The 20,349-nt window shown below is 42.4% G+C and overlaps 1 protein-coding gene across 2 annotated transcripts in view; it reads right to left on the bottom strand.

Annotated features, from left to right (window-relative positions):
* cntnap5a (contactin associated protein family member 5a) overlaps positions 1–19,118 on the bottom strand; it is a 214,842-nt gene extending 195,724 nt beyond the window's left edge. For both annotated transcript variants that reach the window (XM_028022913.1, XM_028022915.1), the window contains exon 1: positions 18,929–19,118. In XM_028022913.1, coding sequence (XP_027878714.1) covers positions 18,929–19,001 — 73 coding nt within the window. In that variant the 5' untranslated portion in view covers positions 19,002–19,118. The remainder of the gene's footprint in view (positions 1–18,928) is intronic.
* Positions 19,119–20,349: the final 1,231 nt, after the last annotated feature.

The following is a 20,349-nucleotide window of genomic DNA, read 5'->3' as shown; positions in this document are numbered from 1 at the left end:
CTACATCTAAGGAAATGTTGAAATGGGAAGAATTATTAAATGATTAAGGAGCAGAAAGTTAAACAAGAGATTAACATTTCAAGCACATGAAACGAAACAACTCTCACCCCATGATTTGATGAGCCTACTGTGACGTGAACATGCATTTTAACATTCCCCATTTCAGGATTCACAGTCTCCCTTCGATGGCACGCTGCTTCCGGTTGGTTTTGTCTCTCAAAGGAACGGTGAGCGTGAGGAGAGGCAGCGCCACGCCACGCCGCTTTGCCTCATTTACCATCTGATAAATTCATCAGGCCCTGAAAGTGTACAGCTGCAGGAGTTCACTGAGTGGTTGCTTCACATTCATTAGTAAGTGAATCTGCAGCTGCATCGTCTCCATCTCACACACACACGCGCACACACCCCACCGCTGCGCCTATGAAACTGCATGCATGCTCTGCTTCAACACCTTCCCGGTGCTTCAGATGGAAAATAATTAGTAGTGAAGTATATGCTCACTGAGCTAACTTGAAGCATAAAAATTTAAATAAGTGTGTATGTATGTGTGTGGTGGGGGGGTGCGTTGCCACCCCGGAAACCGATTCCATCTCATAAAAAATAGATGGCTGGTGAAGCGGTCTCCAGTGAGGAGATCACTGGAAGCGAGGCAGCATTCCTCCCACAGACTCATGCTGAAGAGTGTCACATCAGCCACTAATGAAAGCCTTTTTCTTTCTATTCTCCCGAATCAGGCCTCAAGTGGGTTGAGCACCGTGCCTTCACTGGCCTTATTAATGAAGGAGATTTGGAATGTTGCTGATAAATGTGCAATAAACAGGTTACAAATCCATAAATATATTAAAATCACATGTAACCAGCACAATATAAATAACCTAAGTTGTTCCACAGTTTGTTGCTTCAACTTTTTGTCACAATATTTTGGCCATCTTTTGTTGACCAAATAATCTTAAATTTAACACAAAAAAACTTCCCAAAAGATGAAGTTTTAATTAATGGCATTATTAATTAGGGAAGTTCCTGCTCTGCTCCAACAGCAGACACTGAGTGACATTCGGTGGGTAAACAGGCAGTCAGAGCTGTGGCAGAATGGATCCTCTGACCCCGACAGGCAGCTTATCGCTTCCTAACAGACACCACCAGCCACCAAACTTCCCAGAACACAATCCACTAGAATTCATGTGTCTTTTTACAAAAGACACATGAATAAAACTGACCTGCTCAATTCCCTTCCTGCATCAAACTGCTGCAAAAAATGAATGTGACTTCATGGGTCGCTGGTACTTTACTGAATTCAAATGTGAAAGTGTTAATGGGTTTCAAATCCTTTAGCATCTTTTATTACTGAGAGGAGATTGTGTCATTTATCGGGGTCAAGGAAAATTATATTTTAGTATTTTTAAAACAGAACTCAATGTTTCTAGACGTTTCCTACAAATATTTATGTTCAATAGAAAACATTTTAGCTTCTGTGAAAAGGTAGCAAATTATTTATTTGCTATCTTATCTTCAAATAGATAATCTGCTATATTTGTTAAGCACTACTAATTATCAAATTATCTATTTGGATAATTTGATATCTTAGAAAATGATCTATTTGTGGAAAAAAATAGGTCTGGACTTCACATTGATTTCTACCATAAATAATTTATGTCACCTGAACTTTCAAATTAGTGCCACAAAAATAGTGATTTATATTTTGTGTGAAAGACCATCACGAGGTAGAATACTATTGTTAAACGAAGAAAAAAATGATCAACATCTAAAAAGGCATGTAGGCCTGTCGCGATAAACGATAAATCGATTAATCGTACGATAAATTAAAACTATCCACGTCATTTCAATGGCATTATCGTCTCTTCCGGCCTTTTTCTCTTTCTGTTGATGACACCGAATGAAAAAAAGCTCAACTCCGGTGCTCTCCACTGACTCTTCCCTTCCTCATTTCCTTAGTGTAAAGCCCAGCGCACGCTACACGATCTTAGAGCTGTCGGCCGATTGTCGGCCCATTTTTAAAACCTGACAGATCACACATTAGCCGACAGAAATCCTAGGTATAACGGTTCGATCGGTTCGTTAATGCCATATGGTGTCCGACAATGGGCACAAAATAATGGCTGCAAGTCCAGTGAACTAATTTTAAAACCAGGCATTAATTAATGCTTTACTACAATCTACCTGCAATGCATGTGGCTAGTGTCAGCGTAAAGTCCTGACTGAATGAAAATCATTAGAACCTATTTACGTCAAGTTAACGAAGAACAGCTGAAAAGTTACTGGGTTTATCAACTGCGTAGCAATTTCGCTCCAACTCCTCCCCTTGTCATTGCTATATTATTTGCGTTTTGAATAAACATTAATGTTGTTTCCAAGTCCGCTGGACTTCGGGTTGCGCTGTGTCAGCTGTTTGGGATTCCCCTCGTAATTTCCCCTCAGAAAACACGGAGGAGAATCCGCGCTTTCTGATTGGCTACCTGTCACATTCAACAGGCTGCGTTAAGATCCCAGTGGGGAAAACCCCTGATTTGGATCGGAGCGGCAACGATGATCTACCGTAATCAGTGGTGGAGAAAGTACTCATACAATGTACTTAAGTAAAAGTACAAATACACAGACAAAAATTTACTCAAGTAAAAGTCAAAGTACCACATTATTATTTTACTTAAGTAAAAGTAAGAAAGTACGAGCTTTTAAAACTACTTAAGTATTAAAAGTAAAAGTACTTGCCGACCATAATACCTAACGGCTTATATAATGTCATTAAGTGTACCTATTGTATTTAGTTTTAATAAATCAGTAATGTACCATTTTAATGAGCAATGCTGCAGATAAAGCATGTTTTTATTGTGTTTACCCCCTGTGACAGTTTAGATTTAGATATTTTATTCTATGCATCAGAATTCCAGGGATGACCTGCAGGGTTACATGTAATTAGGCAAAATGAGAGAAATTATTATACCTTTGAAATGTTTTATTTAATTCAAAATAAACACGTTCAAAAGAAAATTGTTTCCCTGAAAAAAGGGACTTTAAACTGACCTAACAAACATCAAGCGATTTGGAAACATCTAGTCTTTCGTCCTAACAAAACATGAACTTAACTTTTTTGCCTGCTATTTTGAGAGAACTCTTAACAGAAAGGGGCTGACAATAAACACCTTCCAGGCAGGGGGGGTACGGCTGACTCTGTGGGCGGGCATGTCCGCCAATGTCGCCGGACTTGCGACAATTGCGTCTCATTGGAACCCATATTCTAATTTATTGAATATGACTGTAACTGTTACATGGAGATTATTTTAATGGCCCTAACATTTATTCAATAACCAGGACGTGAAGGAGTTTAGCGTCAACTTATATGTAACATTCATGGCGGGAGACGTGATCACGACCGCAGTAATCACTGTTACTTGCAAGTTCATGCTAGCTTATAACAATATAAGCTGTTATATTATAGCTATGTTTAAAAGAATGTTAAAGATTGTTTTTTTGAAGAAGTATGAAATAGTATAAAGTCAAAGTATAGTATTGTTCAGTTGAGATTGATGATTGACCTTGTTTCTTTGTTCTTCCTTTGTTTTCTTTTTTTGTCACATAAGACAAATCAAAAAAATTTTAGTTTTTTTTTTTTTGTTTGTTTGTTTGTTTTTTGTTGTTTTGATCCATAGTTGAGAAAAAGGGGCAGATATTATAAGATTATTTTCTTCTTTCTGCTACCTTTCATTTCATTTTTAAATTATTTTATTTTTTTTCTTTGTATTAAATTTTTTTTTTTATTTTATTTTTTTTTTTTATTTGTATTGAATGAAATGAATAAAGATTTAATAAAAAAAAATAAAAAAAATATACAGTAATCGTATTTATTTACTGCAGTCGAGTTCAACAAAAAGCTTGCTAAGATTACATAAAACTTCACTAACACAAATTCATTTAACATCGATAGCGTTTAGCAACTTAACTTACCTCAATATGTTTTTTCAAATTTGATGGTGAATTTTTGAAAGATAGAATTTCATGCTTTCGGGGAAGGCAAAGGCGGCATTGGAATCTCCAGGAAGCGTTTTTTGACCCGGTTATTTCAAAGAAATCTTTTAAATAAGGCCATGGGTGGGGCAGGTCTTCTGGAGGATGACTATCCTTGGACTCCATTCTGGGAGTTAATGATTCTGCAGGTCCTGCGTACTGTGCTGCTCTTCTTGAGGGAGGGCCTAATGGTTATTTCCCGCTTTAGATTGGTTCAGCGGACTGATTCTGCTCTCGCCATTGGATACTTTCAAACTAACGAACAAATCAAAAAACTGAAATGCGTCTTGGATGTAACGAGTAACGAAACGCTATATAGAAATGTAGTGAAGTAGAAAGTACAGATACTTACTGTTAAATGTAGTGGAGTAAAAGTAGAAAGTATCCATTATTAAATCTACTTAAGTAAAGTACAGATACACGAAAATTGTACTTAAGTACAGTAACGAAGTACAAGTACTTCGTTACTTCCCACCACTGACCGTAACACACCACACAATCTTAGAAAGACCAACGTTTTAAGATTGTTGTAAGGGAAAAAATAGGAGCAAAAAATCATGTAGTGTGAACTATTGCATCAGGTAGTCGATGTGCCCATCTTCTCTATTTAAATCTAATTATTACTGAAGGGCAACATAGTATACAGACTTCATAATCTGCACTCTTTTGGTTGAATACAGTATTTATTTCCATTTTGGCTTTATGTTGTTTAGTTTTTTTCAAGTACATTTTTTGTTAATGGAGACTGAGAATCCATTTTGTTTTTGGTTGTTTTGTTTATTTTGTTTATCAGCTCCAGTGTTTAGTATTCTTTTGAAAATAAAGTGCATCTATCTTTGGCAGGAAATCACATGCATTATTACTTCATTTCCATTAAATCAGTGTAAAAAGGTCTTCAGACAATATTATCGTTTATCGCAATAATTTTTTGAGACAATTAATCGCTCAGCAAAATTTGCTATCGTGACAGGCCTAGTGGCATGCATGTATATTAAATCATAGCTGAAAGTAATTTGGCTTAGGTCTCTACCAGCTTTGCACAAGCAGAGAACGTGTTCATACCCCTAAATATTTGCATTCAACCAAGACTTTGCTCAATGGAAAATGAAGCAATCAAACCAAACATTATAAGTGCTGAGGAGTTTTTTTTTTGCTTGTTTCTTCTGGTATTTTAGGGATTTATCTCAAATAATGAATTCCAGGGGTTTTAAGGTTAGAAGTTTAGGTCCCAGTTGTGCTTTTCCCTTTTGACATTCAGATGGTGAATTGAACAGAGCTCCGTGAGAAGTTCAAGGTTTAGGATATTGTTTTATGACCTACAGAAAACAATATCTTAAACATTTTTCCTGCTCCTTAAAGATCATGATAATGTTTGGTCACTAATGTCCTCTAAAACAGTGGGGGGGTGCACGTGCCGTAAGTATCGAGTCGGGGGCGGGGGGATTAGGGCTAACCCCCTCATTTTTTGCGGGGGTTACATTCCAAAAAGAACCTGCGATAGGTGAAATCTGCGAAGTACTAACCTTTATTTTTTTACAATTATTATACAATAAAATACTTCATAATACATTGAAACCAAAGAACAAAACCTTTTTACAGGCCCAAACATTTGTTTAACAAATAAAAAGTACTGTATAAACATTTTTTTTTTTTTTTTACAAATAACTACTGTACTGTAAAATAATAATTTTAATATGAACTGAAAGCGGATTCTTGTGCCCGAATTGCGGAGATCAGCGCCGCCCCACCGCGACCTGAGTCATTGGATTAGAATGGGAGAAAATAAAAAATGATTATGAAAAAAAACAAAACAAAGTACAGTAGGACAAATAGTGACTCACGTATATTTCACTGCTCTTCTGACTGAGCCGCTGCATCCTGACTGCACTCTGTAGCGTTTTTTTGTTTTTCTTCTAAAGCCCACAGTGCAGGTGTGTTTTTTCGAGAGAAGAACATAGTTATCAGTAGTTGTTGTCGCTCTTTTTTCTTCTGGGCAAAAAGATTCTTATAAACCAACATGCCACCATCGATTATGTTAAATTTGGCAAGCTGTTTCACGTATGTTAGAAAAATTATCCTCCTGTTTTTCTACTCATGTGTTTATTTTACAAGTTATGTTTTCATATTATTCTTTTCATATTATTACTCTCATATTATTCTTCTTTTTATATGTACTTAACTTCTCTTTCTTTTGTAGTATATTATTAACTTTGTTTAGGATGGTTGCTTGGAAGCTAAAAACGTTAAACATTCATGTGTTATTAGTTCCATATGTAACTGATTAGTTGTGGTCAGTCACATGCCCTTGTAAGGGCATGTCCATAGGAGGGTCCAGAATGTGAAGACGGTTGGTCAATTCTCTGTGTGAAGAAGCCCAACCTCCTTTTTCTATACAATAAAGAGAAATGCAAAGAAAGATCTAGCAGAATTGATTTCAGACAGTGTTTGACAGCGATTCGTCGCGTCTGTTCTCAATTCTCCTATTCTGCAGAAAAGAAATTAAAAGAAACCTAATCTCTGTCTCTGGCTGATTCTTTGCAGGTTATGACAAAATAAACCTATCAACGTATGTGTACATATTATACCGCAACGTTGTTGACACACAGGTAGAGAAGAAGCGGAGAGACTGTTTAGCCAATCAGAATGCAGAACACAATGCACGATGCAGATCCGCACAGCAGCGAGACCGCGAAAGGTGAACCACGAAATAGCGAAGGTTCACTGTACTCCGATGTTGTTTTGTTACTCATTCTGCTGCAAGTTGGCTCAATTTTGACGCGCAAGACGTAACCAGTAAAATCCGGTTTAGCATTTTCAAAATGCTAAACCGCAAAAAAAAGCAAATTTCTTGCATGGCCGGGTACCAATTGGGTCGCGGACCGGTACCGGTCCGCGACCGGTTGATGGAGTTGGGGGGGTTGTTGGTGGAATGGTTCACTCATGGTGCCAAATTGGCTAGGACCGCCTCTAACGCCAAGGCCCTTACTGATCTGTTGGATGTTTAAAGTCTGAATCTACGTACTTACAAATCAGAGGCTAGAAGCTACTGGTTCCCTTTAGAATTGGTGAGGGGAATCAGAGTAAGGGGGGTTGATATCGTTAAAGAAAATAAATTAAAAACATCTTCCTTTCTCTTTAGAATTACACACTACTTTGTGTTTTTCGGACAAAATCCTTGTTGGTTTTAAGTTGCAATATTACCAAATATACCGAAGCTCAAGCATTTTTTTCAAGGAGTTGACATGAGAGTTATGAACTAGAGATGTGAAAATTTAGTTTGGTTTTGAAAAGATTACAAAAAACAAAACTCCAAAATCATTTGACAAAGTTTGCAAAACTAAAGGGACTTGATTTTGGCAGTAATGAGAGGAAATCTTCACATAATGGATTAAATAAAGAAAGTCTTTGATATGGAGCCTTGGCGAAAATTCAAACTGGGAGACTCGACCAGCTTCACCACATCATCTAATCACTACGCCCGACCGCAGCCAATCCGGACCGGAGCTTCACGCCACTCCAGCCAATCGTCGTCCAAAGACACCTTCAAAGGTCCAAGCTACCCTGGGGTCTTCCTGCTCGTCAGCCGTGCTTCGAACCTACGTGAAGGCTTCTCCTACCTCTCCGACATTCAGTCAACAAGTTTCAGCTGCCTTCCATCCGCCCAGATCCAGGGAGTATCCCTCACCGGCCGGCTGCGCTCCTGTCGACTCCCCGCTACTCCTCACCAATCTAACCGCCCTCATCATGCCTTCCTTCGGCCTCCATCGGCGACGACGAGCCGGAATTTTCCGTCCTCCCCTCGTTGACGTCGCAGTCCTCCGCTATCTGCCCGGTTCCCCGCTCCGGCTCACCATAGGCTGCTGCGGCTCATTGGCGCTGTCCCCCGCAGCAAGCGCTGGTTGTCTCCACGATCCGCCGTGGCTGCACCGACGCACGTCGGCTCTTCCTGCTCGTCCCACCATGGACTCGATCCGTTGTCCGATCGTCTCTCCCAGTTCACCTCCGAGAGAACGTCGCATCAGACCGCTACGATCACCTCCACCTATCTCGGCTCGCAGCTGGCTTGTCAGCCTCATCAACCCGCAGCTTCATCTGCGCCCATTGGGCGTCGTCTAGGTAAGACGTACCTGCTCCTGCCTCGTTCATTCTCCCTTCGCTTTACGTCTCTGTCAGCATACCAGTGCCTTTAACTCACGTTTACCACGCCTCCTATCGCCGGTCACTCTTGGCATTTCCAGGGTCGCGACTAGCTCGTTCCGTTAGTTCCCCGCTCAGGCCGCCGTAGCCCTCTCTTCCCTCTGTTGCTAAGATCGCTCCAAATTCTGTCAGTAGTTCCAGTTTGCATTTCAGCTCATTCTGGCCTCCGCCCCAGCTGCCGCTGGTCTCCTAATCGCAGCACCATTTTCTTTAAGCTTTTCATGACTAGTAGAGGGAATCTGCCTAAAGTTCCATATAGAACGCACCTGAAAACAAACGGAGTTATGGGCAATCTTTTATTTACAATTTCTCTTTTCTGTAAAAAAAAAAAAAAAAAAAAGCTGTGCTGCCCCTTCTACTCCAGATCCATTCAAGCAGCCATCCACACAGACGGCAGAGCGTCCGAGCGCTGCAGCTCCAAAATGGTGCAGTCATCAGGTATCTGAAAGAGAAAATACCTTAACTATGGACCCAGCAGGTAGATTACCCGAGAGCAGAGACGCAGCCTACCTAGATCCGCACTTATCTGGTGAACCAGGTGGAAACGTAACAACGCTGCAGGAACACACGAATGGCTTCATTAGTAGGTCCAGCATCCACAACAACCGCAATCCCAGCCATTGACCGTAGATGGCTTGACGATCTCAGTTGAGCAATCAGGAACACAAGCCACTCAGGCAGCTGACATACACGGGGAGAAACAGTCACGCACACACACCTTAGCAGCACCATCAATCACGGGGCCGCTCCTGGTGCACAAAGCGGGGAGGATGGTTCTCCTTCCCCCTCAGTCGGGCCAATGTCGCACCCCGAGTAGTCTGATCATCAGAAGCCGCTCGTAGGCTCTCTAATTTTGCAGCTTCATTGCAGCCAGCAGACCAGATCTCATCTGCGTACTTTCCAGTCGTCAATCTTAACCTCCACCCTCGAACAGTCAGCTTCACCTGCACAGTGATCCGAACTTCACGAGTCCTCTTTCAAGTGATTCATAGTTCACAACGCCGCTCGCTCTGACAGCTTTCTTTCCTCGTCATCCATTGGTTCCGACCCATATCAAGGAGGCATACACACAGTTAGTACGCAGACATGCGCGCTAGGTGGTCAGCGTCATCTGTACAGCCGTCAGTTCGATACACGCGACGGGATAAAACCAGCCAACGTTCTTCTGGTAAATGAATGGTCAGTAATTACCGCTGGAGCTAGTCGTAGCCGACCACAAAGCTCGCTCGTATAAAACAAGCCTCCCGTTCCCCGATAATCCGACTGCTTACTACCAAGCCGGACCGTTGCTGGCAATACGGCTTACGAAGATCTAACTTCCCTGTTATGTGGCCGATTACCTAAAAGCGTTTCGGTAATCCCCTTCTGTCGGTCGCTACCAGCCGTTGGAGCAGGACGTATGGCGATCTTCATTGGCAGGAAACTAAACTCCAGCCCGACGTCGACTCTCGGTCTCGTGTACGTGCTGTAGTCTACCGCTCAGTAGGAATCCTGACTTATTCTACCCTTTTCCTTGCATTCTCTAAAGAGCTTTTGGGGGATTTACAGGCCCCTATTATTTAGCGATCCAACTTCGTCTCATTGCCCCCAGCATAAGATAAAAACACTCCAGGATTTCGAGAATTACATCCATGCATTCATCCGTAGTTGCATTAATTAATTAATTAGTTAAGCAGGATTCGTATACCCGTACAACTTAATCATATTACAGCAGATCACAGGCAGCCAGTCTGCCCCTCCAGGTCCAGTTATAACTTCCACATCTGCCTCCGTGCAAAGCATTCCTACAGCTTCCCTTCTTCAGTTCTTTCCTACATCCGCAGTCTGCTCGCTGGAAGCAACTTTCACGCTAAGCTTTAGCAACCTAGCACATCATCTAGTCTAGTCTGGTCATCTAGTCTAGTCGAACCCCGCTGTGAATTCCTTCTCAAGGGATTTCTAAGCATAGCTCCTCTAATCCTGATAGCTGGAAACCCATCTCATTCCCATCACTTGGGAATCTCATCACTGCACACCAATCCGGCGCCTTCGTCCCCTACATCAGAGCTCCACTCATGCACTTTCCTCCTAGCCTTCTATGGATTTCTGATGCGGAGTGAGTTCACACTGCATCTAAAGTATTCAATCTGTTAGAGACTATCTAACTCCAATACTAAATTCTTCCCTGACCACTACAACCGCTGCCCGTTTCATCTGCCACCTCAGACCGATCTCAGCTGAGATCTTCCCCCTTGCCACTTCTCGGGCCATTCTTTTAGAATAGGCGTTGCCACATCACCATCGTCAGGCGTCCCTTCAGCTTCTCTCCTTCAGCTCGGCCGCTGGTCATCCCCGGCCTTCTCATCCTATATCCTACCAAATCTTTCAGCTGTGCTCGAAGCTCCACATGCAATGTCTGCAGGTGAGCATCTCTCCAAATAACTGGTGGTGGAGCCCTAGTCACCGTAAATAGCTACTAAATGGGGAAATTCTTCTTTTTGTTCATTGGTCCCACAGTGACACTTAGTGGTTGATTTGTGCTTTATTTTGAAGAGCGGTAGATTTCTTCTTTGCGTATTTTGTGTTAGGCACTTCCTGTTTCGCTAACCACGCAGAGTCAGCGTTAGAGCCTGAAGAAAATGAAAAGAAAATTTGTAAAATAGCGCTCTTGGAAAGCAGAATGAGGTAGGAATGTGCACAATTGTGTTTTGTGAACATTTATGTTTATTTATACATTATGTATCCTTTATTTATGCTACAGTTTTCACAGTGTCTGACAAGAAAGGTCAAGATTAAACTGCACCCGTTCGGAACTCCCTGCATCTGGCTGTCCATTCCGAGAGGCCGCTACAGTCACCTCTAACATTTACTTCACACCTAGGGAAGCTAGCAGGGCCTAACAGGCCCTCAGCCCTGCCGGCTTGGCCTCGCAGTCCATCACGCTGCTTCGCCATCAGTCCCGCCAGCGTGCGGGCCCTATCGCCTATCAGTCTCGTCAGACTGCAGGCCCCGACCCAAGCCTAACAGTTTCGGTAGGCTGCAGGCCCGACTGACGCCTAACAGTTTCGGCAGACTGCAGGCCCTACTGACGCCTATCAATCTTGTCAGACTGCAGGCCCTACCGACGCCTATCAGTCCTGTCAGATTGCAGGCCCGACCGACGCCTATCAGTCTCGCCAAACTGCAGGCCCTACCGTCGCCTATCAGTCCCATCGACTGCAGGCCCCGACTGACGCCTATCAGTCTCGCCGAGCTGCAGGCCCCAACCGACGCCTATCAGTCTTGTCAGACTGCAGGCCCGACCGACGCCTTTCAGTCTCGCCAAGCTGCAGGCCCTACCGTCGCCTATCAGTCCCATCGACTGCAGGCCCCGACTGACGCCTATCAGTCTTGCCGAGCTGCAGGCCCCAACCGACGCCTATCAGTCTTGTCAGACTGCAGGCCCAACCGACGCCTATCAGTCTCGTCAGACTGCAGGCCCAACCGACGCCTATCAGTCTCGTCAGACTGCAGGCCCAACCGACGCCTATCAGTCCCATCGACTGCAGGCCCCGACTGACGCCTATCAGTCTTGCCGAGCTGCAGGCCCCAACCGACGCCTATCAGTCTTGCCGAGCTGCAGGCCCCAACCGACGCCTATCAGTCTTGTCAGACTGCAGGCCCAACCGACGCCTATCAGTCTCGTCAGACTGCAGGCCCAACCGACGCCTATCAGTCTCGTCAGACTGCAGGCCCAACCGACGCCTATCAGTCTCGTCAGACTGCAGGCCCAACCGACGCCTATCAGTCTCGTCAGACTACAGGCCCAACCGACGCCTATCAGTCCTGTCAGACTGCAGGCCCAACCGACGCCTATCAGTCTTGTCAGACTGCAGGCCCAACCGACGCCTATCAGTCTTGTCTGACTGCGGGCCCAACCGACGCCTATCAGTCTCGTCAGACTGCAGGCCCAACCGACGCCTATCAGTCTCGTCAGACTGCAGGCCCAACCGACGCCTATCAGTCCCATTGACTGCAGGCCCCGACTGACGCCTATCAGTCTCGTCAGACTGCAGGCCCAACCGACGCCTATCAACCGACGCCTATCAGTCTCGTCAGACTGCAGGCCCAACCGACGCCTATCAGTCTCGGCAAGCTGCAGGCCCTACCGTCGCCTATCAGTCCCATTGACTGCAGGCCCCGACTGACGCCTATCAGTCTCGTCAGACTGCAGGCCCAACCGACGCCTATCAGTCTCGTCAGACTGCAGGCCCAACCGACGCCTATCAGTCTCGTCAGACTGCAGGCCCCAACCAACGTGGTGCGCCTATCAGTCATCCAACTGCTGGCCAGCCAGGCCTCGGCCCGGCTCCCTCTTTTGGGGGGAAGACTATCCCGAGCTCGCCGAGCAGACCGCCTGCTCACGGCGATCCTCGGCTCACGGTCTTCTGCCGGGTCCGAGCGCCAAAGAAATTGTACCATTAAATCTTTTTAACTGCTATTTTCTTCTCTGTGTGAGTCTCTCCAGATTGAAATGGAGCCTTGGCGAAAATTCAAACTGGGAGACTCGACCAGCTTCACCACATCATCTAATCACTACGCCCGACCGCAGCCAATCCGGACCGGAGCTTCACGCCACTCCAGCCAATCGTCGTCCAAAGACACCTTCAAAAGTCCAAGCTACCCTGGGGTCTTCCTGCTCGTCAGCCGTGCTTCGACCCACCTCCTCCCCTTCTCCACCTTCACCATGAGGGTCGTCCTCCAGGATCCCTTGTGCTCTTCCTCTCCAAGCTCCGCTCCACCACCAGTTTCGGTCCCGGGGGGGAAGACTATCCCAAGCTCGCCGAGCAGACCGCCTGCTCACGGCGATCCTTGGCTCACGGTCTTCTGCCGGGTCCGAGCGCCAAAGAAATTGTACCATTAAATCTTTTTAACTGCTATTTTCTTCTCTGTGTGAGTCTCTCCAGATTGAAATGTCTCTCCCAAACATTAGGTGTAGATAAGTTCTCACTCTTACGAGGCCAAAGTTGTTTCAAATAGTATTTTTACATATAAATGTTGTCATTTGATTTCACATAAATGCAACACAATCCAGATGAAAGTTTAATATATTGCTGGGTCTGAATTATTGCCAAGCAGAGAGTTAATAAAACAGTGTAAACTGAAACTGCATCAAACTACAGTAAAATCTAAAGCAGCACTGATAGATGCTCACATCCAACAGTTAAATATACTGCAGCAGGTTTCCGCCACATAAATGGTCTGCTGGTAGGGTGGCCAGTGCACGGCCGGTGGGCTGTGTGCTGTAGGCTCACTAGCAAGGCACTGTGGTTTTCTGCTGACAGGAAATTTTAAAATATGATGTGATGATTTTGTATTTTTGGAAGACATTATTGAGAATACTTAAACACCAGGAATCTTAAAAAAGGCAAACACATACAAATAAATGAAATAAAACAGTTTTTCCCTTTAACTTTAGTTAAATCTTGATTAACTTTTAGTTAAATCCTAAAAAATTAATCAACTGTGTAATGTTGGTCACATTTAAGAGTAGAATAAATTGAAATAAGCATTTCCAAAAGGACAACAATGAATATTGCTATTCTTCACTAAATATTCACAAAACTGTGCTAGTTTTTGTTTTAAGTTTTGTTGTGTTTTCTTAAAATCTAGACTTGTTTAGTAATGTCTGCTTTGGTGCAGTTTTTTTGATTTGCTGGTTGTGATTGGTTATTATTTATCTAAGCAAATGCAGCATTTGGAAGGACCAATACTCTGATTGGACAAACAAGCTGTCTGTGATTGACTGGTGGTGTGGTTCGTTCAAATACAATTTGTCAAGTTGAAAGGGCAGACACACAGGGCCAAATGCATGTCAGAAGACATGTTTAGCAAAAGTGTATTGGATGTATATGGATGTGCCACACATTACTTGTTCACAAACATATATGAGCTCAACATAAATCTCTAAATGTCCAATTATAACTCTATAATTGTGATTTTAGAGGTCTGTGTTGAGCGAGCGATGAGGCTTTTATAACTGACATGTGATACTTGATGAAGTATTCTCCAAAAAGACAGTTTTGCATCTAAATGCTAGTAGACCCTGTTGAGTGAAAGCTGTTGAGATGTATGACCAGCGTGCGAGGCAAATGTCTTGGGGACAGCACGATTGGTGCATCCAGTTCAATGCATCTTTGCTACAATAATAATCATCTTTAATTATAATGCCCTTTATGTCTCCAATTGAAATCTCAAAGGGCTCATTGATGATAGCAAGCTACTGGATTGTAGCTACAGCTGCCCTGGGCAGCCAGACAGAAGTCTGGCTGCCATTTTGTATCAGCTCTTCTAAACAACACCAGCAGGCAAAGCAGGTGGAGGATTTTGCCCAGGGACACAAACGATGAGGGCAGACTCACCGGGAATCTAACCAGCAATCCATTGCAGGGTGAACTCCTACCGCCGTCACCACTGTCTATTTGTGTATCGTTTATACAAAAACTATGTAAAACAAATGAACAACAGAAGCTTAGCCAGGCAAGCAAAGTCTGTCGACTACAAGTGATGCTATAGTACAAACATGAGTTCTGCTTTGTAATATATTATAGCAAAAGTATAATAGACAAAGGATCAACTGTCCTTTTTTTCTATGGAGAACTTGTAGTACTACTGGTACTTATCCTACACAAAGACATCATGATGGAACACACTGTCCCCAGGTTTCCATCTCAAAAATTTTTGCCTATGGTAAATAAGTAATAACTTTGTATTTTTAGGAGTTGACATAATCCTACCAGAAGAGACCGGATGCATAAACTCAATGAAAAGATGAGTCAAAGTATTCATTAGAGGGGGCTCATATTCATGCAACAAAACCTTGCACCTTTTTAGTTGTTCACATTCCACCTTTAACAAATTTGTTTTGGGTTTTTCAGCTGAATTGTATAACAGAAATTGTACATTAAATGTCCATCCAAAATACCACTGTAGAAGCACTGCATGCTTTAATTGGTTCGGACCGGGAATCAAACTCAAGACTGCTGTACATGGCCACCGTACATCCTGCAGCCACTTCGTCTGCTGAGCCCCGCAGGGTTCCACTGCCTGGGTATTTTAATCTATACTCAAACATGATTTTCAAGCTCATCAGCAAACAGTTCATCAAATGGGATTAACAAAATCAGCAGCCACTATTTGACCATAAAATCAAAATTAAAACTCTGAAAGAAGGCTCCCATTAATAGCTGCTCCCACTTCCTGCTGGCACCACAAAAAGCAGCCTGAGCTGTGAAGAGCAAATCAACATCATGCAAGCTTAGTCTATCTCATTAAACACACTAATCAATGCTCATACAATACTGCGACAAACCCCAAGCGTGACAGAATTTCTATGATGATGTAATACATCCCGATAACTCTCTCTAAGCGCCCTTCTCAGAGAAACACCAAAACCTTCTTTCAAAAATAATTCCACAAAAAGACAATTTAAGAATGGGTGAAGAGTGAAGACACAGCTCTGATCCTTACAGGCTTGAACTGCAGGCCAGAGGGAGGAGAGTGGCACTGGGACATTAAGTGCAGATGTTTTCTGCCTCCGAACAGTCCTGGACTCTCTGTGGTCCTGTAACTGGAAAGTGTGATGGGGTAGATCTAAAACAGAACCTACACTGGTTTTAGTCTAGTGACTGATGAAAAAATTACAGTTCTCCATCCAGTAGTCTCAGTAATATTCAGTATAAAACAATAGCAGCAGGGTCATTAAACGCCTCGGAAGCAGCTGTGTAGAACTCAATACATTTGAAAGAAAAGCACTTTCACCCCATGCAGTACATAATCACTTCTTATTATTGTTGCGGCTGCTGGAGTGCACCTCACGGTTTGCTGTTGTCAAGATACATTTCAACAGTGGCTAATAAGGTTGGATTGTATGGTCATTATGCAATAATTCAAAGAAAAGTGTTATTCTGATTTAATTGTAAATAACTCTTTTCGTGCAATTGGAGAAACCATGCCAATACAGCACCAATTAACTCCTGCTGAAGACTGACCCATTGAACATTAAAATCCAATGACAGACCTGTCATCATCTCATAAAAAAGTCAAAGGGCTGTCCTCAGAGAGGAAATGGCTGCCACTGTCTGAGCCTCCCAACAGAGCAGCTGTGACACCGCTTCTATCGCCTCCTTCTTTCTCCCAGCGGTAAATATGAGAGCAGCACTTTGACCTCCAGGAGTATCTCAGCATTACATCGCAGCACTGTATGTCAAGCCTGATCACTGCCAACATTTGAGAAGCACATGACTGTCAAGGATGAAGAATGTAGCTGTCAGCTCAGCTCTGCTCCTCACCTGAACATGACCAGCTTAAACACTGATGTCACACCCACCATTTAGTTCAGGGAGGCAAACAGATCAAATGGTGGCAACGCCTCTGGTGGATTTACTGCTGCAAGCCCCTTTTACCTTTTTACATGACATGAAAGGGCAGCAATGTAAGTTGAGTCAATTCTCCTTCATTCCTAAGCATTCACTGTTATCATTGAGAAAACTCAGCTCAACGTGTTAGTCTTGTTAATGGGGCTAGAGGTAAATGATGTATTAAAAATATAAATATATTAGTTATCAGGGAAGCCAATGCTCAAATGCCATACACCACATTATGCATTCTATAGAATGGCCAACAAAGGGAAGAAAAAGCTTTTACGTAAAAATGTTACGTAAAATTTACTTGTTTTGTTTATTCTCGTAAACACTCAGCCAAAAAGTGACTTTGTCACAGCAAAGCTGATTATGTTTTCTCCAGTTCCATCACATTTAACCACACAGTGCATATGTATTATTTGTCCTGCAAGCTGCTATTTCAGAAGGTAAGTACCTTTTACAAAAAAATAATGCAACGAGCCAATATTCTGTTTAAATTGTCATGGATTATAATCAGAAAGATGATTATAATATTTAAATGAAAGGTAAAAGCCTATTGTAGCAATTATGATACAAAACAAATGCAAACAATGTTTTAAATTTCTGTTATTTGTATTGATGAAACCATGCAAAACGGAGAATATTTTGATAATTATATTTAGTATCATTCTTTACAGAGTTAATCTGTCTAAACATATTCAAAATTTCAACTCAATCCAGTTTATTTTATTTAATATGGTAAGAATTTTTCTGTGGTGTTTTACATTGATTTGTGTACACATCAAGTCTGATCACTGCTGAGCCAACATTTGATGACTGTCAAGGACAAAGACAGTCACGACTAGAGAATATTTTATATTCTGTAATTCAAAGCATTCCAAATGTTTCAATTGTTTGAGATTTACAACTTCAGCCTTGAAAGTTCAAAGCAACAACCCAACATGTTAGTTTCACAAACATGTCTATAAGCATGTGACCATGTTGATGTTTGTTATCATACCAATAGTGCTCATATGGAGAAAAGTGGTTGACAGAAAGTTTTTAGCCATGAAATTCACAATTTAAAAAAAAAAAGTCTAACCCATGACAAAAAAGAATTGTAATAATACTGAAAAACTGGAATAACCTTTACTTTTGCCAAAAAGGTCCACTGATTATTATAGTTCTAATAATGCCATCTATTGCATTTATTGTACTATTGATACAAATAGGAAGATAGAATAAACATTCTTCTGCTACTTAGAAGATATACTGCTTACTGGTTTCAACTGTGTTACTACAAGAATAACAGGGACCATTTCCACATGATATGGCTGCGGGCAACACAATGTCTTATTTTATATTTAAGCAGACACTCACTCTCATTAGAGCCTCCTAGAAACATCTTGTAGAAGCACACACCCCAACATTTTTATAACATGTTCAAAATACTGTTGTCTTAAAAAATGTATAAACATCACATCTGTCGGGACAACACTGTGTGATTTTGCTAACCAGCTGATGTTGATGCTGCATTTACCACTTTGAAAAAGGGTCTAAGGTGTGGCTGACTGTGAAACTAAAAGTTTGAGCTTAGTTTACCCCTTACTGTTAAATCAAGCCAGTCTTTGATTTAACAGTAAAATAAAGAAAAAAGCTGACAAAGCCTCAGAAGTCTGGTTTTAAGATGGAATGACATTTTGAAAGATGACTACTTTGTGTGACTTGAAGTTTCTGAAGGTTTGTGCTCCTATGTACTTTAGCTATAAAACCAGCTCAATAAAATGATTCATTTAAAAAACAGACCTACTTTTCAACAAGAACTCATCAACCAAATTTGATCCTAAATGTATTTCCAACAATAACTGCAAATTAGACTTCAAGCAACAGAAACATACCAATTAGAACATACAAGTAACCAGAGCAGGGACTGAAGCTTGCTAAAAAAAATTTTTGTTTTTAACATGTTAAATTTGCGTCCTCAGCAGGACAACACAGCGCAGACAGGCCTTAGCGCAGTTCAACAGCCCGCCAGCCCGTGTTGGGTGACTGTTCAATGGGCTGCAGGCTGTCTGGAGGTGATGCTCTCATGGAGCCGAACCTCGGCCACTCGGCACTTTGTTCAGCCCAGAGAGCAGCAAGCAGCGGAACAGAATGAAACCTGTTTGCTTGACCTTCATCCACTCGCTACTGCTCATCAACTTTTTCACATGTACAACAAAAACTAGAGATGACAACCAGCAGCATCAGCCACGGTCACGGCGCCCCTCCAGCCGGGCGTGAAGCCCCGCCAGCGGCAGCATCGGCAGCTCCAGCCGCGTAGCCGCGGCGCTGACAGGTGCCATACTCACAGTGAGACGCGGCTGATGCTCCGCTGAGGACACTCGCAGTGCAAAGAAGAACTACAGGAAACAGAACATCCATCTTCCCGGCTGTGCTGCGCTGTTATCTATCCAAGAATCCGCACACAGGGTCCTGCTTGTTCCTCCAGCTCGGAGGGATGGTGGGAGTCTAGTGTGGAGAAGCAGACCTCTCCCACGATGGCACGCCCTCCCTCCTCCCTGTGAGGTACAGCCCACCTCCCTCTCCTTCTCCCCTCCCTCCCTGCCTGACTGCCTCCCCCCGTCTGTGTCTGTTTCAGGGTTTATTGGCAGAACAAGAGAACCGGACTGCCCAATCATTGCTGCTGTAAAAACAGAACAACGGCAAAGATCCACAGAGAACAGCAGCGCTTCCTCCTGAGGCATTGCATTAAGAAAACCTATCAGGAGATAGCAAACTGGGTGTAACAGCCTGGACATGAATTCGTTCATCCTGACAAGCAGCACCTCAAAGTCAGGTTCTTTCTTAATTCTTCAGGCTTTATTTAAAGATCAAACATATTCGAACCATTTCTGACTCTGGTTTGACATTTGAATGGCTGAGGAAAGGTCAGTTAAACTGCTCAGATGTGGATCTGTTTTTGCAGTAAAATGGCTCTCAACACACCTCTAAAATATGTTCAGAAGAAATTGGTTTTAAAACTTCAACACATTTTATGAAACATAGTTTGTTCTGTATACCCTGCCATCAATACAAAGTTTACCATTTTAAAACTTCTGAAACTGCTATTTAAAGCATAATGTGGTTTCTTCATCTTGAACAAGTATATTTTGCTGTAAACAAAAACTATTTTTTCACTTTTCAGAAAGTGAGGATTTTTCTTCTTTATCTCTGTTAGTCCTCTGCTGACTTGTTCCTCCTTTTCTTGTGACCTGTCACATGTAGTTCATCTGATTCATTCAAAGTAGAGCGGCCGTAAACAATTATTTTAATCATTAAATAATCTATTGATTTTTCTGACAATTAATCGAGTAATCAAATTTATAATTTGATAAAGTAAAATACTGGTAAGTACTGGCATAACAGCAATATTAATATTGGATGTAGCAAGTATTCTAGTTTTTTGAATATGACTATCCTGTAGCCTATCTGACAGATCTGTTTTATTATTTTACAGTGAAGTACCTGGTGATTTTATTTTGAAGTACATGAATGCAACCTATTTACTGTGTTTTGGGCTGGAAAAACAAAACATATAGGCTCTCCTGGTTTCAACCAAAGACATTGTTACCACAAAAACTGAAGCAAAACCATTTACTACGATTGCTAATCTTCAACATTTCAGTGACTGTCAGTTCTTAATTATGGATTGTAACTATGGCAACATATCACAACAGAAGCAAAATGTGGGATAGGATCATTGGTATTTATTGGCAAAAAGCCACTTTTA

The sequence above is a fragment of the Xiphophorus couchianus genome, chromosome 7 (assembly GCF_001444195.1).
Source record: "Xiphophorus couchianus chromosome 7, X_couchianus-1.0, whole genome shotgun sequence".
In the NCBI taxonomy this organism is placed as follows: Eukaryota; Metazoa; Chordata; class Actinopteri; order Cyprinodontiformes; family Poeciliidae; genus Xiphophorus; species Xiphophorus couchianus.
Note: the sequence above shows the minus strand (reverse complement) of the source record. Positions and strands in the feature narration are given on the sequence as shown.